We start from the raw sequence: 15000 nt of genomic DNA, 5'->3' as shown, positions 1-15000 counted from the left end.
ACGTCTCGCTCTGACCCTCTTCCATTTGCCATTTTAGATTAAACAGTAATATGTTTTTCTGTTTGTTTATCTTTTGTTTGTTGCTCAGTTCAGTATGATAGACAGTTTCTCTCTCTCTCTCTCTTTCTCTCTTAACTATTGATTGTATCTGAAGAACTAATAATTCTCTTCAGCTTATCCTTTTGTTCATTTAGTTCATTTAAACAAACAATGTTCTCTCTCTCTCTCTCTCTCTCTCTCTCTCTCTCTCTCTCTCTCTCTCTCTCTCTCTCTCTCTCTCTGTCCTTGTTCCAGTTGACTATTTGCATACCCAATAATTCTCTTCATCCTCATCATATCATTTTGTTCATTTAGTTTTGCTTCAACAAACAATACTCTCTCTCTCTCTCTCTCTCTCTCTCTCTCTCTCTCTCTCTCTCTCTCTCTCTCTCTCTCTCTCTCTCTCTTTTATTACATGGATTTTGATATAATACCTAATTATTCTTTTCTTCTTCTTCTTCTTGCCCTCAGCACAACTTCCAACAATCTGCGAACCTGAAGGGGCAGAAATCGAGGAGCCACTTCGGTATCTCAGTGGCCTCCCTGGGGGACCTAAATTTGGACAAGCACGACGACTTGGCCGTAGGAGCTCCCTACGACGGCGACGAGGGGCGTGGGGCCGTCTACATCTTCCTGGGGGGTCCCAAGGGCATTACGAAGAAGCCCTCGCAAGTAAGTGATTTCCTCTGAAGGAGGGAGTGGCGAGAGGTTCATGAGAGGTCTTTGTATTGTTTCACTAAGGTCGGCCATCTTTGTTAGCACTGTTATTGTGAAATATTAAAAAGCACATTCAGTTGTGAATTTGTAGGTTATGAACGCATTCTTCCTTACGATGATGAGGTAATTCCATAATGAAATATTAAAGGGCATTCATTTGTGAATTATTAACTGTAAATTCCAGCTTTTGTCCACAATAAAATGTTATATTAAACAATGAATGATGAAATGCGAAAGATTTTTATTTTTATTTTTAACAGTCCCATTCAGTGTTCAATAAGGAGTTAGCTATACAGTATGAATCCATACTGTATTTCATAAGGAAAAGTTGATTTTAAACCCATATTAAACAATGAATTATGAAATACTTAAGTTTTTTATTTTTATTTTTACCAATCCCGTTCAATATTCAATAAGGAGTTAGCATACGGTATGAATTCATACTGTATTTCGATATGAATAGGTAATTATAAAACCATACTCAACAATAAATTATTACAAGACAAGATTTTCATTTTTATTCAAATCGCAATGACGTCAAGTTTTTTAAGATTTTATTTTTAACAATCACAGTGACGTCACAACCCACAAGATTTTATTCTTAACAATCGCAGTGACACTATACCCACAAGATTTTTATTCTTAACAATCGCATGACGTCACTCATACCCACAAGATTTTTATTTCGTAATGAATCGGTTAATTTTTTATTCTTAAAATCACAGTGACGTCATATTCTTAACAATCGCAACGTGAATTTTTATTCTTAACAATGACAGTGACGTCACTCGGTACCCACAAGATTTTTATTCTTAACAGTCGCAGTGACGTCCCTCGATACCCACAAGATTTTTATTCTTAACAATCGCAGTGACGTCACTTGGTACCCACAAGATTTTTATTCTTAACAATCGCAGTGACGTCACTTGGTACCCACAAGACTTTTATTCTTAACAATCGCAGTGACGTCACTCGGTACCCACAAGATTTTTTCTCCTAAAATTTTTCTCTTAAAATCATATTTACGCCAGGTTCTGAAATCGGAGGACCTGACGAAGGTCAACATGGCGACTTTTGGTTGGTCCCTCGCCGCTGGAGACGACATGGATGACAATTCATACCCCGACCTCGTCGTGGGCGCCTACAACACGAACAAGGCAGCCGTCTTCAGGACGAGACCTGTCGTCAAAGTTGAGGCGAATATCAAGTAAGTTTGTCCTTGTTTTTTTTTTTGTGCCTGTCATTGTTTACGTGTCCGTGTTCGTGTTCTTCATTGCTTAAGTGCCCTTGTTCCTCTTGTACGTACCTGTCATTGCTTATGTGTCCATGTTTTTCTTTTACGTACCTGTCATAGCTTGTGTCCTTGTCCTTTTACGCCCCTGTCATTGTTCACGTGCATAGATATTTGCATGTAGGTACCTATGATAAAGTTAGTTTTTCTCGTTCTTACACATACATTTCGTGCTGGCATGCATAGGCACGTAGGACGTACATGTAATAAGTTTGTCCTTGTTTCTCTTTCACGTACCCGTCGTTGTTCATGTGCATAGATATTTACGAGTAGATACTTTGTTAAAGTTAGATTTTTCTCGTTCTTTCACGTAGATATCGTGCTGACGTGCATCAGCTAAGTTTGTCCTTGTTCCTCTTTCACGTACCTGTCATTGCTTACGTGCATAGATACGTACGTGTATAGACCAATAGCAAAATTAATCTTTCCTCGTTCTTCACATCCATTCTTCTTTCCACCAACAGGTTCAAATCAGAGACAGGAATCATTGACCACGAAAGTCTGGAATGCTCCCTGCAGGACCAGACGTCTGTGGCCTGCGTTGCTTTGCAGTATTGCTTGACCTACAATGGCACTGGTGTGCCCAGCGAACTGGGTATGTAGTACAGAATATCTGTCTCTGGTGTGTTGATGTTTTCTGATAAGATATGTGATGCCCACGGAGTTGAGTGTGTGTGAGAAAATTGATTTTATTGCTATTTCATATTGAAGTAGCCTTGTAATGATGATCTTTTTCAGTTTAAAGATGAAGTAATGGAAGGGTGTGTGCTTTTTATCCTTGAAAATCAAGAGACATTAAAGTTTAATCTACATAGATTTGTTTATATGAAATTTCTTCTGACAGTTTGGTAAACGTCACGAAATCTCAAGGAGTCCGTATAACATATGATTTAGTTCTTCCGTTTTATTTTAAAAATTGACAGTCTGAGAAATGCTTTCTGGGGTCATATAAAAACTACAGTTGGAGCATATATACTTTAGCAAATGCTCATCTGGTTATCTGTACAGTCACATGTTCACAGGAAATAAATGGCTTATTGGTGCAAAAAAAAATGCTTTGATTGCTAGAAAATAATTTACTATTCCTACTCAGAAATACTGGAAATATTCTTGGGTTCATAAAATATGAATTACAGAGAAAATCTCCGTATGTTACGAAATGCTATGCTACTGAAAAACTTCATATGCGTGAACTAGCACATAACCATTAATATTCAAATGAGAAACTCGCTGAAATCATTCAGTTAAACTCGATTTTCCTTTTAGAGTAGAAGCGAATCCCTGATTCCCTCTGTGCTATGATAAAAATGATTTAATCTCAGGACTTATGACAGGCGACATGCTCACCCACGACGTTGTAAGGACCAATGGCTCTGCTGTAGACTTGTTAGCCTTCATTCGTTAATGTGAATGGATTAGTCTCTCTCTCTCTCTCTCTCAGGTGATTCAGATCTAGTTCAGTGGTATAGTGCCCCATTTATTATTCATTGGAGCAGTGTCTCATTTATTATTCATTGGATTAGTGTCCCATTTATGATTTATTGGAGTTGAATGCCATTTATAATTCACTTGGGGTAGTGTCCTATTTCTAATGCATTGGAGTAGTGTCCCATTTCTAATTCTGTGGAACAGTGTCCCAGTTCTTAGATAGTTGATTAGTCTCCCAATTTCGAAATCAGTGGAATAGTATCCCATTTCCAAGTCATTGTTGGAATGTCCCAGTTCCCAGTCAGTGGAATAGTGTCTCATCAGTTTTCGACAATGTCCCAATTTAAAACTAATGAATAGTGTCCTAATCCTAAGTCAGTCTTGTGATGTACCAATCCTAAGTCGTTGATGTATTCAGTAGGGAAGTATCTAGTCTGAGTCAGTGGATTGGTGTTACATTCCCACGTTGCTAGAATCCCAGTCCTAGGATATGAGTGTCCCAATCTAGAATCTAAGTTTCAGGTTAGTAGTGTCTCAATCTAGTATTTAGAACACTTGATGATCATACATCAGAGTTTGTTTACAAAGAATACTAGTTACTGTACTGGCTTGTCAACCCAAATAAGACCAAGGGGAAAGATGGAGCCGTTCCAAAGGCAAATCCCTTCAACTACTACTACTATTACTAGATCCTCACTGAAGTATTATCACAGGCAGACGTCACAGGGGTCCCACGTCGCTCTTTGACAAGACCACCTAGATACGTCCGCATTTCCGAAACCGGGGTTCTGTTGTAAATACAAACAATGAGTAGGAATTGGGAAGGGTCGGTTTGACGTAGGCCTAAAGGCCTGTGAAATATCTATGTATTTTTCTGAGACCGAGTAAGGGTTTGGAGAAATGTGCCTGCCACTCATATGTTTATTGGGGTAAGTAGGCCGTGTTTGTGGATGTCACACACACACATACACACACACACACACACACACACACACACACACATATATATATATATATATATATATATATATATATATATATATATATAAAGTAATCAACACACACTCAGCTGTGGAACTGAAATAAATTTCTAAATTTCTGACTCACATCCGGATCGAACCCCTGGTCTTTCGATCGAAGGGTAAAGGCGTTGAAGGTCCTGGGTTCGATCCCGATGTGTCAGAAATATATATATATATATATATATATATATATATATATATATATATGTGTATGTATGTATGTATGTTTATGTATGTATTTTATTTAACACAACCAGCAAATGAAGACATACACATTAAGGCTTGTAAGTCTGATTACCAAGCCTTTTCACAATCATATATTACTTTATTCTCGCCTTAATCTCAGGCGACAAGGACATATATATCAAGAAAAAATTATCATAATCGGTATGTCACGCATACATACCTCCGTACCGAGAGAGAGAGAGAGAGAGAGAGAGTTAGCTGTGTTTCGTTATTATTAGTTGTGATGGGTGTGACAATGACAACATTGATAATTATTTAGTATAATTATGCACGAGTAGTAATTAAAATCAAGGTGTATTACTGTCGTCAGTATTTGATTATCTGACAAATTCCTCTTTTTTCGTAAAGACATAAAATTTTATAAAGTAATATATAACTTTTCAAATACTATTTAACCCATCAAAAAGCACAGGGTCTAAGACAGATTTTAAAACTGTCATAGTGCTCCGCCAGTTTCAGAAACCTGTCAATCAGATAGGTCTGTCATTTCATTTAGGACCAAAACCTCACGCTCTGTCTCTCTCCTCTACCCGTATCCTTAAGGCTCAAGGATATATCCTTCAGGCTAGGAATAAATCAGGGTATTTTTACATCCTCACATCCTTCACTTACAAGATTATATAATATTTATTTGTTGTTTATTTACATATTTACAACTACGTATTTCTCTTTTTAGATATGGAAGTGACCTTGGAATTGGACACCCAAGTCGACCTGTCACGCCGAATGTTCTTCCTGAACAAGGAGGACCATAATGTCATCACAGAAGTCCAGAAGATGAGGAAACTCGTCCCGAACTGCCACTCCGTGTTCACCTACCTCATTGTAAGTAGAACTTGCTGCGGTGATGTGGTTTGTAATACATGTGTTCAGTGGTTGGGTAGAAACTGTATTTGTCTGAGGCATTTTTTTTTTAATCTTCATTAGTCAGTAGAGCTTTGAAATGTGTTTACTAAAGGCATGCTGTAGGTCTGTCGCTGTTTTTTATATTCAGTCTTCATAAAGTTTACGTTAGTACACAATATTATGAACTGTCTTAAGCCGAAGAAGCATTGACTTGACCAGCTAACTCTTACAGACAGTGGTAAGTGAAATTCATTTGTGCGGGGGCCTGTTGGGCAAGAAATCAAATTGTAAACAAATAAGCAAGGCCTAATATTTCACCGTAAAGATAAACCAATTGTCATTTAGTGTGTGGTTACGTTAATAAATAAATAAATAAATAAAAAGTTCTAGAAGGCTATTATACCATTGTCAGGTTTTGGCACGTATGCTGTCTGGGAATGAAAAAGGATTCTGTCGCAAAGATACCGATCTGCTGAATTGATTTCTGACTGATTTTTAAAAGCATGATGGTTCATTGTTGATGGAAATACCAGCAGGAGAGAGAGAGAGAGAGAGAGAGAGAGAGAGAGAGAGAGAGAGAGAGAGAGAGAGAGAGAGAGAGCAGCCTTTCAACGGTATAACGATGCTTAATGCTTCTTTGATCGGGGAATAGGCGAGGTCAAATTATAATGCCATTAGCAGGCCATCAGCCGTAGCCCGATATCCTGACCCTCAGCTAATGCCATGGTGATAGATGGTTATCAAAGCCGACATTCAATTTTACATTTCTTTTGTATGTGTTTGTGTCTGTGGTTTGTGAAGTACGTTTGTTCTTTAGGTAGTTTTCTGGTGACTGCTTTCAGTATGCTTGATTATTCTTGTGTATTATTTTATTTTTTTCGATTCTTAGGCTGTGTTTTATACAATTAGTGATCTAATATTATCTAATGACACCGCAGTAGTTACGGACATTGATGTATTTTTGTAATGTTAAAAGTTAAATGTGGATATATATATATATATATATATATATATATATATATATATATATATATATATATATATATATATATATATATATATATATATAAATATATTTAATATATATATATTATTGTATATATATATATATATATATATATATATATATTATAATATATATATATATATATATATATATATATATATATATATATATATATATATATATATATATATTACAAGAGGACCCAGAACCTGGAAGTTCAATGCCGATTTTGAATTATTTTTGCACACACAGTTTCTTCAAACAGTATATGTGTGTGTATGTATGTATGTATGTATGTATGTATGTGCTTAGGAGTCGCATTTTTTTATAATAATGTTAAGAAACTACACCAGACTCTAAGAGTCGAAAACCCAACAGAGTCACGATTTCTATTTTCTCATAATATTTTAACCCTTTCCATCCCCAGCCCGAACTTCCGGACAAGCTGACGCCCCTGGTGGCCGAGATGAAGTACCGCCTTCTGGACAGGGGTCCCGCCGAGCCCCGGGAGACCCTGAGGCCCATGCTGGAGCCCCTCCCGCCCTCCGAGAGGGACGTCCAGAAGACGCGGATCATCCTGAAGAACAACTGCGGGAACGACAACATCTGTATTCCTGATCTGGCGACGCGCGTCAAGGTGTAAGTATACAGGAGGCGGTTGGCGTTTCGGTTGCGTTTTGTGAGCGTTTTGGAAGCGTTTTATAAGCGTTTCGGGCGCGTTTTGTAACAGTTTAGTACGCGTTTTTGGAACAGTTTAGTACGCGTTTATTAAGCGTTTCGGACGCGTGTGAATCGTTTAACTTTTTTTTCTTGTATACGGAAGTTGTTTATGTATTATTTATCTATTTATTGCATACATATACCCTGTACTTTAGTTATCTTGGCCTTGTTAATATATTTTCATAACTGCGTTTGAATAATAATAATGATAATAAAATAATATAATAGTAATAATTATTATTATTATTAGTATTATTATTATTATAATATATTTATCAGTCGATCAGATGCAATATAAGATACAACAGGTAGTTTTCAAGAGGACCAAATATACCTGGCCTTCAGATGCCTCAAAAAGGCTATTATCCATAACTGTCTGTATAATAATCGTTCATCATTGTATAAGCATATCGTCCCACTCAATCAAGCGTCACATGAATCCAGAGAGAGAGAGAGAGAGAGAGAGATCCCTATTACGTTGTTGAGAAATTAGCGTCAGTAAGTTAGAGAGAGAGCGAGAGAGAGAAAAGGTTCCTATTACATTGGAGAGAAATTAGTGTCTAAGAGAGAGAGAGAGAGAGAGAGAGAGAGAGAGAGAGATTCCCAATACGTTGGAGAGAAAATAGCATCAGTGAGAGAGAGAGAGAGAGAAGAAGAAGAAGAAGAAAAAGACCGTCGTTAGGTTCGCTTCCGACTGAGAAAAGTTTTTCTACGCGTATAAGGCACCGCCCCCCCCCTGCATATTTTGGCCAAATGGAAATTCCCTGGATAGCGTGCCCAAATTTGGGCAGTGGCCCAGATGGTCGAATTGCTAACATGATGGATGGCTGAGTGATAAGAGCGGCTGGAATGGGAATAAAAGCGATTTCCCACTGTGGGGACGTTGACGTTTCCCACTGTGGGGGATCCGGCCGATTTTATTTGTGCGGTTCGTAAGGGATAATGTATTTTGTGGTTTCCTTCGGTTAATGTGACTTATTTTTTATACAGATGTCTTTAGATTTAATGGAATTTTTTTATTTGTATAAGTAAATTGAAGGAAAGAATTGATAAACTGTAAATGCTTAAGATAAATATAAATATATAATATATATATATATATATATATATATATATATATATATATATATATATATATATATATATATATATATATATATATATATATATATATATATTTCTGACTCACATCAAGACCGAACCCAGGTCTTTCAGGTTGAAAGACGAGACCGCTGCCAACCAATTGAAAGACCTGGGTTCGATCCTCATGTAAGTCAGAAATTTATTTCTGTTCCACACGTGATTGTGTTATTTCTATCCTTATATATATAATATAAATATATATACAGTGTATATATATATATATATATATATATATATATATATATATATATATATATATATATATATATATATATATATATACACATGTTTTTCAAGGGTTTCTATAAAAGGACTAGATTCCTCTAACTGTCTCCAATCTTCCTTGAAAACGTGTCAAGTTCAATCAGAAATTTTACTTAAAACTGTCAACTTTATACGGACAAACGGCGTGTATGAATATATGTTAATGTTCTTGTTCATCGCTGACTTTATATATTCAAATTAAACAACAGGTTCATTTCTCTACAATTTAACTTCATGTGGAGAAAGCCACGACCCTCCATTTCACTCGGAAGAGACACCGCAATTGAACAGGAGTTACGAAAAAGAAAATAAAGAAGATAGAAAATAACTAGAGCAAAGTCTACTGTACAGTCGTCGCGTGTGCTAGACCTCTCTCTCTCTCTCTCTCTCTCTCTCTCTCTCTCTCTCTCTCTCTCTCTGTATGCATTGTGGCAAAGCCAGCGAACTCTTCAAAAGGGGTTTCTGTCTCATTTGCTTTGCAAATGCCCTCGCCTGCTTCTATTTCCAACAAAACCGGATTTACAGCTGTCAGGAGCAAGCTTTTGTGGGTGGGGGGCGGGGCGGGAGGTGGTGGAGGAGGAGGAGGCGGAGGAGGAGGAGGAGGAGGAGGAGGAGGAGAAAGGGACTTAGCAGTGGCGGGGGGGAAGACGGAAAGGGTCAAAGATGTCAAATTTGTTAAAATTCGGAGAGAAGTAAAATGAGTTTACAGTTACTTTTGATTCGTTGTTACTTGACTGTCAGATTAGGGTTCCTGCACTATTTAATGACTGGGTACTGGCATGTCTTTCCATTCTAAAAAATAAACAGAAGGATTATTTATTTGCTGAGATACCTCTCAGTAACTGTGATGCTTGAATTTTAACAGGGTTTATCTCCTGAATAATAATAATAATAATAAATTTACAATGGTTTATTTAATGATATAATGCCTTAATCGATGGAAAAAGTTCCAGTTTGTTTATCCATTTTGGGTGTAAATAACTGATAATTACAAAACAGATATTCTAGGTATCATGTGTACTTAAAAGTGTAGAACCTTATTTGACATATTTGTTTCAAATTCCATCACAAATGAAACAGTGACAAAAATCCTTTTAGTTGTGACCAAAATAAGATTCCTCTATTTGTGCCATATGACCGAATACCTATTTATGTGACCAACCGGAGAATTCATTAGTTGAATAAATTCGTGATGGAGCAAAAACTGGTCCCCACCGTGGGCCAAACAATAGTCTTCGCTGTCTTGTGTCCAAAAAACTAGTCTTCAGCCCCGTCCCATGTGAACTCGTTCAAGTAGCCACAAAAAAAAAGAAAAAGAAAATAACAATAATAACAAGTAAAAAATGCGCCGAAGAAACTTCAGCGCAATCAAGTCTTCCATATAGCGTATAATGCTGTATGAAACTTTCAGCCACGGCCCACGAAACTCTTAGCCGCGGCCCATTAAACTTAGTGACGGTCCTGTTGTCTCAGCCACGGCCCATAAAACACAGCCACGGTCCTGTAGTGTCCTGTGTTGTTGGTATCTATAGTGATGCCAGAAGTACGATTATGGCTAACTTTAACCTCGAGTAAAATCAAAACTACTAGGGCTAGAGGGCTGGAATTTGGTATGTATGATGACTGGAGGGTGGATGATCAACATACCAATTTGCAGCCCTCTAGCCTCAGTAGTTTTTAAGATCTGAGGGCGGACAGAAAAAGTACGGACGGACAGACAAATAGTCATCTCTATAATAGTTTTCTTTGACAGAGACTAAACAATAGAGTGATTTTTAGAAAAACAAAAAGAGTCACGTGAATTTCTGATCTCGATTCTTGATTTAATAAACCATGATAAACTGATTTCCGTCGTGACTTGGGGTTTTACTGAAACTGGACCCTAAGAAACCAAACGTTAGCTTCTCATCTCAGTTGAATTTTAAACTTTCATAATCTTACTCTCTCTGAGTTTGGGATATACAGTTCGTTCCTTCTTGATTATCTGTACTTATTAATCACCAGACTTGATTTTTATAGGAATTTATCATGTGTTTTTTTGCGTGCTGTATTTCGAATTGCGTAATAATTTATCAGTCACGTAACCACGGTACATGGTTTTGTTGTTCTCTCTCTCTCTCTCTCTCTCTCTCTCTCTCTCTCTCTCTCTCTCTCTCTCTCTCTCTCAATAATTTTCACTCCTTTTAATGCCTTTGGCTAATTACGTATATCTAATCACGCTTCTTTCTTTATTTTGTTCTGTTGGCTTTATTATTATTATTATTATTATTATTATTATTATTATTATTGATGATAATCGGGATATTCATGAATATTTCATGAGAGTCCATGACATATCTGAGAAGCGTTGTCTCTTAGGCCTAAGAGCCTTCATCTTTTTGCTATCAGATCATCATAACGTTACCATTAGAGAACCCCTCTCTCTCTCTCTCTCTCTCTCTCTCTCTCTCTCTCTCTCTCTCTCTCTCTCTCTCTCTCTATTATTCTAAGGACAGGAAGTTATGGAGGAAGAACAAGTGAGGCTTCATAACCCAACTGAACTTTCTCTCTCTCTCTCTCTCTCTCTCTCTCTCTCTCTCATTGGACTTGAGAAATAATGTATTTATATGCATGATGTTATTGAAAGGTAAAGTAATAGTAGAATATTATCTTTGAGAACGGGCCAATGTAGTTGTTTATTATTATTATTATTATTATTATTATTATTATTATTATTATTATATATTATTATTATTAAATTTTGTATTCACTTTTATTTGTTTTGGCGCTGCCATAGATCAGAATATATTTCATTTTTTTTTTATTTTTACTAGTGCGACAATACATTTTTCATACAGTTTATTCAGTATATAAATAGAAATGTAAGAATTATTCAATATATAAACAAAAATATATGTACATAAACAAAAATTAATGAATTATTCAATATATAAACAAAAATGTATGTATCTAAACAAAGAGGTTTGAAATATTCAGTATATAAACAAAAGTGAATGAATTATTCAGTACATAAACAAAAATGAATGAATTATTCGATTCATAAAAATGTATGAAATATTCAATACATAAACAAAAATCTATGAATTATTCAATATTTAAACAAAAATGAATGAATTATTTAATACATAAAGAAAAGTGAATGAATTATTCACTTTATAAAAAAAGTATGAAATATGCAATACATAAACAAAAAAGGTATGAATTATTAAATGCATAAACAAAAATATATGAATTATTCCATATACAAACAAAAATATATAAAACAGTCTGGATAGCACGAAAAACAGTTAATTCTCAAAAGCATATACTGATTCCTTATACATTTCCCCTGAGAGAGAGAGAGAGAGAGAGAGAGAATCTTACTGTTTACAAAGGCACAGCCTGCTATCAGTAATCAGTTAACAGTGCACGCTGTCAATCAGCGTGTGCAGTTACTTACAGAACAGTGGATGAATTTCAATGTTTACGTTGGGGTGTAGGTTCATTCATTGTTTTTCTGAGTTTACCAAGATGTTTCGAGTTTTACTTTTGTAGGCCGTCTTGCATTATTATTATTATTATTATTATTATTATTATTATTATTATTATTATTATTATTATTATTATTATTATTAATCAGAAGATGAACCCCGTTCATATGGAACAATACATTTGGGTGAAAACAACACCTTATGTAATTAGAATATCTTTTTTCACATTGTTGTGAAAAGTTGGAACCAGAATTAATTTTTTTGTGAATCAATGCACATTTTGAGCGCAATTATTCTCTGTAATAAAAAATCTTTTTTCACATTTTTGTGAAGAGGGGCATCCAAAGTTTATCCTTTTTATTTGTGAATCAACATGCATTTTGAGTGCAAAAAACATCCTGTAATAAAAATATCTTTTTTCACATTTTTGTGAGAAGATGCATCCAAAATTTATGTGTTTTATGTAAGAATCGATGCACATTTTGAGCAGAAACGAGACACGAAAATGACAAATAATTAAAAAAAACTTTGCGAGTGAAAGCTCACTTTAAAATCTTGTGTTCATCTCTTGTGCCTCTTTCGACTCGCCAGTGTGTGTTATTCTCATTCCTTTTGGAGTCACTTTGCAAACTGTGTAGTTTTGCAAGACGCGTAAACAATCATTTTTCATATTTCATATGTATGAGTCAGTTTAGCATTCGTAGCTTATTGTCGTATTTACCAAGATGGGAATTATGGTCGAGGGAGAGTGAGCAGATTGTAATTCCTACTAGTGGCTTGTTCTCTCTCTCTCTCTCTCTCTCTCTCTCTCTCTCTCTCTCTCTCTCTCTCTCTCTCTCTCTCTCTCTCTCGTGTAGGTAAATGTAGATTCTAATATTGAACCCTCTGACTTTGATTAACATGTTAATTCTCAACATCAAATCTCTCTCTCTCTCTCTCTCTCTCTCTCTCTCTCTCTCCTCTCTCTCTCTCTCTCTCTCTTCTAATATTAAAGCTCTGACTTTATCATAATAATTCCTTATATTATTCTCTCTCTCTCTCTCTCTCTCTCTCTCTCTCTCTCTCTCTCTCTCTCTCTCAGTAGCGAAGTCCAGTGGCAAATCCTTGTAATAAAATCTTCAAGCATAAAGGTACGAATGCCTTATATGAAGTACCTTGTGAAAAGCCGATTTCATGTCCTAACGAGATCCGTGATATTTTCGAGGTCCCTGGAGGTATTATTATTATTATTATTATTATTATTATTATTATTATTATTATTATTATTATTATTATTATTATTATTATTATTATTATTATTATGATTATTATTGTTATTATTATTATTCATAATGAACAATTCAAAAGGTCTCTTAACTTTATAGGGAGGCTTTCTCTGAGAAGAAAAAAATAGAGCCAATATTTATTTTTGTATTTTTTTATTTTTTTATTTTAAATCTTTACACTGTGGGTATTTAGGTGTTCGTGTTACTGCAATAATTGATTTCATTTAAGGTAAAACTCAAAAGTAATTAATATGTATTTCACTATGCTTCTGTGGTAATATGGATAGCCATTTTATTAAATAAAAATAAGACAATATTCATTGACCCAAAGGGAAGAAGAGGAATTTTTAATATATACATTCAAAATTTTTTTCTATATTCTAAACCTGGTTGTTGGTAGTGTCATCGAAAAGTTTTTGCTCTATATATAGCTGTTTTAGCTTTCATTCATGAAGTGTTATACTTCTCCTTGAAGTCAGTGTGGCATTAAGAGCGCCTCAGAGCTAAAATTCACACTCGATTGAAGAACGTGGATGGAATGACATAATTAAATACTGTTTACATGTTCACGTACGTTTGTCATGAAACGATTGGCAGATCATGAGGTCATAAAACATAAGTAGAATTATATAAATTACGACTTTTTATAATTTCTGTAACTTCCAACTAGTTTGGCTCTTTACGACCTAAACTGACTTCAGACTGAAAGTTGTCAAGAGATTCAGGTAATTCCGTCCAGTTTCACTTGGCACAGAATATAGGTCACTGAGATTTTCTCTCTGACTCAGAATATATTCAGAATATTCACCAGTGGTTGTTAAATATTTCAGTAATATTATGAGGCGGGCGAATACAGACGGGTTTAGCTGATTTGCATTTTACTAAGGAAAAATTGCTCGTTGTTTTAATTTATTGTTACCTCGCATGACGACCCACTCGGGATGGCTTTAATTCTAATGTTTTCGTATGTTGTTTGTTTATATTTTTTGTTTTTATTTATTCTAGCTGTTTTCGACTGTGTTTGCAAATACGGCTTTCTTCTCTTCTTTTCTTTCTTCATTATATACTATAAATAATCTATTTTAGTCATTTTTCCTGGTTTCATGTGATTAAGTGCACAATAGTGAATAGTAAAATATGAATAAGATTATATTAGAATATTTAACCATTTTTAATTAAAATTGTCAAAAGAATATCAACCACTTTTAAGCTCACATTATTATTGAGTGAGGATCATTATATTTATTTCATCATAGGAAAATAGAAACAACTCAATGAGCTCCTCATTTACCAATATCGGAAATCGAAATGATATTATTATTATTATTATTATTATTATTATTATTATTATTATTATTATTATTATTATTATTATTATTATAATAAAAATTCGCCAACGTTCATCCTTAGCAAATTTTCACTAAGTAGAATGTGAATACATGAAAGAAAACAAAACAGAACTTAAAAAAGTAGACTATTTTAAGATAGCAAGTAAATAAAGATAAACAAACCATCATTCATTTAATCTTGATATGAAATATTA

The 15000-nt window shown here is 34.9% G+C and overlaps 1 protein-coding gene across 2 annotated transcripts in view; it reads left to right on the top strand.

The window, feature by feature from the left end:
- LOC136826235 (integrin alpha-PS2-like) overlaps positions 1-15000 on the top strand; it is a 191102-nt gene that overhangs the window by 162167 nt on the left and 13935 nt on the right. For both annotated transcript variants that reach the window (XM_067083328.1, XM_067083327.1), the window contains 5 exons: positions 511-711; positions 1788-1963; positions 2512-2642; positions 5420-5568; positions 7023-7234. In XM_067083328.1, coding sequence (XP_066939429.1) covers positions 511-711; positions 1788-1963; positions 2512-2642; positions 5420-5568; positions 7023-7234 — 869 coding nt within the window. The remainder of the gene's footprint in view (positions 1-510; positions 712-1787; positions 1964-2511; positions 2643-5419; positions 5569-7022; positions 7235-15000) is intronic.

Source organism: Macrobrachium rosenbergii, chromosome 40, assembly GCF_040412425.1.
Source record: "Macrobrachium rosenbergii isolate ZJJX-2024 chromosome 40, ASM4041242v1, whole genome shotgun sequence".
NCBI lineage: Eukaryota > Metazoa > Arthropoda > Malacostraca > Decapoda > Palaemonidae > Macrobrachium > Macrobrachium rosenbergii.
Note: the sequence above shows the minus strand (reverse complement) of the source record. Positions and strands in the feature narration are given on the sequence as shown.